The sequence below is a fragment of the Arachis duranensis genome, chromosome 8, assembly GCF_000817695.3.
Source record: "Arachis duranensis cultivar V14167 chromosome 8, aradu.V14167.gnm2.J7QH, whole genome shotgun sequence".
Taxonomy (NCBI): Eukaryota; Viridiplantae; Streptophyta; class Magnoliopsida; order Fabales; family Fabaceae; genus Arachis; species Arachis duranensis.
In genome coordinates, this window is record NC_029779.3 from 39815465 (window position 1) to 39817501 (window position 2037).

Genomic DNA, 2037 nt, shown 5'->3' on the forward strand with positions numbered 1-2037 from the left:
AAAGTGGTTAACTTCTACACCTCAATCTCAACAAGAAACCAATTTGATCATTGCTACTTTTGACTTAATTAAGTAAAGATCAACGAAGAATCTACTATGGATAAAAATAAATAATTATAGGAATACTTTAGAGAACAGGTGAGGTGCCAATAGTTTGTGATAGGAAGGGAAGGTTCTAGAGTCCTTTTTATTATATAATGTAAGGAATGAAACAGAGAAGACAATTTTTAGCCAATTAGTTAGCTTAGCTTTTAGTGTCTTAGCGCTTAGTATTAGCGAAATGATGTTGACAACAGACTTAAACTAATCCAAGGTAAATCTTTCAGCTCATTCTTCCTTTGCTTATGTTGTTATGGTACAAGTACAGGGAGATTCTTCTAATCAGTATCATCAAAACACTTTATTCAAATTTTGCATTGGTCATAGAAAGTTCCAGCAATGGAAACAAGAACCTTACCTTACGCCTTTCTGCTTGTAAATGCTTACAGCTACAAACTCGGGGCTCCCGAAGTCTCCAAGGTTTGCAAGACGAACCGGCTTCACCACAATCCCAATGTTGTTGCTCCCCATAATTGCATCTTGAAACAAAGCAGTTGCCCCAGCTTTATCAACCTATTCATTGTAAACCAGAGCAGCAAAGATTGTTACAATGTAAATGGAAAGTGTTGTACTTTGGGGGGAATAAATAACACCTTATGAAATATGAATATATGATGATCAGTTTCATCCAATACTATTCCATTTCCATTTTATCTAAGTTCAAATTTTATGCATTTTCAATGCAAAAATTCTTCTAAATTAATATCAAATCAAATTATTGCCATATAGACAAAAAGTGGCTAACTTCTACACCTCAATCTCAACAAGAAACCAGTTTGATCTATGCGCAACACACGATTAGGTGTCGATGTAAAAGAGTTTTAAACTAAAGTCATAGAGAGTTTAAACTCAATTTACCCACCACATTCCATTTCCATTCAACTCTATTGAATCGTTTTCCAACACATCATACCAAACAGAGAGGAAAACATACGCAATTCTTCACAGTAGGAAAAGCTTATCAAAGATTAAGGTTAATAGTAAGTTTGAATTCTAAAAAAATGGGTAAATAATTTTACCTTAGTCCAAGAAGAGGGTATAAGAAGAGTGAAACCTTCCTTGGAATCAGTGTATCTCTGAAGCTCCAAGTCCAACTCTTGAGCCATCAACAATGCACCACTAGTGTTTGATAAATTGCTCGAAAGAACGAAGAAGAGCAGGATTGAGCTTCCTCTTAGTAAAAAATGTTGATAAACGCACGATGTGGTTGTGAGGTTCATTGTGAAGAATGCAGGTAACAGAATTGAAAGAGGGGATTGAGAAAAGGTTCTGGAAGAAGAGTGTTGTGAATTGTGGAGAAGAGTGAAGCAAGTTTTCAAAGCCATTGGAATAGAATTGCAAAGTCTAATGTGTTGGGTTTCATTGGTAAAAAAATTGAACTCATTTGTTACCGTTATTTTTATGAGTAGCTTCAACAAATTCAGGTTTGGGGTTTGAAATTCAAACCGGTTATAGAACTAGTAGAATTAGATGTTCAAAAATTCAATGGAAATTCAACTAAGATTTAATTGGATATAAAAAATAATATATTAACATATAAAAAAAATCTTTTTTAAAAGGATTTATCTTTTTTATAGTATCTAAAAAAACAGCCAAAATAATTTTATAAAAAAGGTTTGATAAGTTTAAATTATTTTATTTTGGGATTTTCTTGCTTTTAGGCTATATAAAAGTTGGACAAATCAAGTTTAATTGAGTTTATAATTATTTATTTATTATATTTTTTCATGTGAAAAGCTTCCCACTCCATTTAGTTTTTCCCTAAATTTTTTCCTTCTAATATATAATTTATCCTTTGATGGTTCCATCTTACTATTTAGGTGTAGATGCTCGCTATTGTTTTTAGTTTGATTTCTTTAAATGTTCTTTTAATTTTAAGATCTAATTTATAAAAATGCTTTAGAAGAGTTGAAAGTATTTTCATTTTATTACCTTTCT

At 31.7% G+C, this 2037-nt stretch overlaps 1 protein-coding gene across 1 annotated transcript; it reads right to left on the bottom strand.

The window, feature by feature from the left end:
* LOC107462693 (uncharacterized) lies at positions 1-1448 on the bottom strand. The gene is made up of 2 exons (XM_016081324.3): positions 1119-1448; positions 1-612 (listed from the first exon to the last, which is right to left on the bottom strand). The coding sequence occupies exons 1-2, from the start codon at positions 1422-1424 to the stop codon at positions 454-456; spliced, it is 465 nt and encodes a 154-aa protein (XP_015936810.2). The 5' UTR covers positions 1425-1448; the 3' UTR covers positions 1-453.
* Positions 1449-2037: the final 589 nt, after the last annotated feature.

Excerpts from the sequence above, each read along its gene's own strand:
- LOC107462693 (XM_016081324.3), bottom strand. The coding sequence starts at position 1,424 with ATGGCTTTGAAAACTTGCTTCACTCTTCTCCACAATTCACAACACTCT. Across the intron at positions 613-1,118 it reads TACCCTCTTCTTGGACTAAG|GTTGATAAAGCTGGGGCAAC; the intron begins GTAAAATTATTT and ends TACAATGAATAG.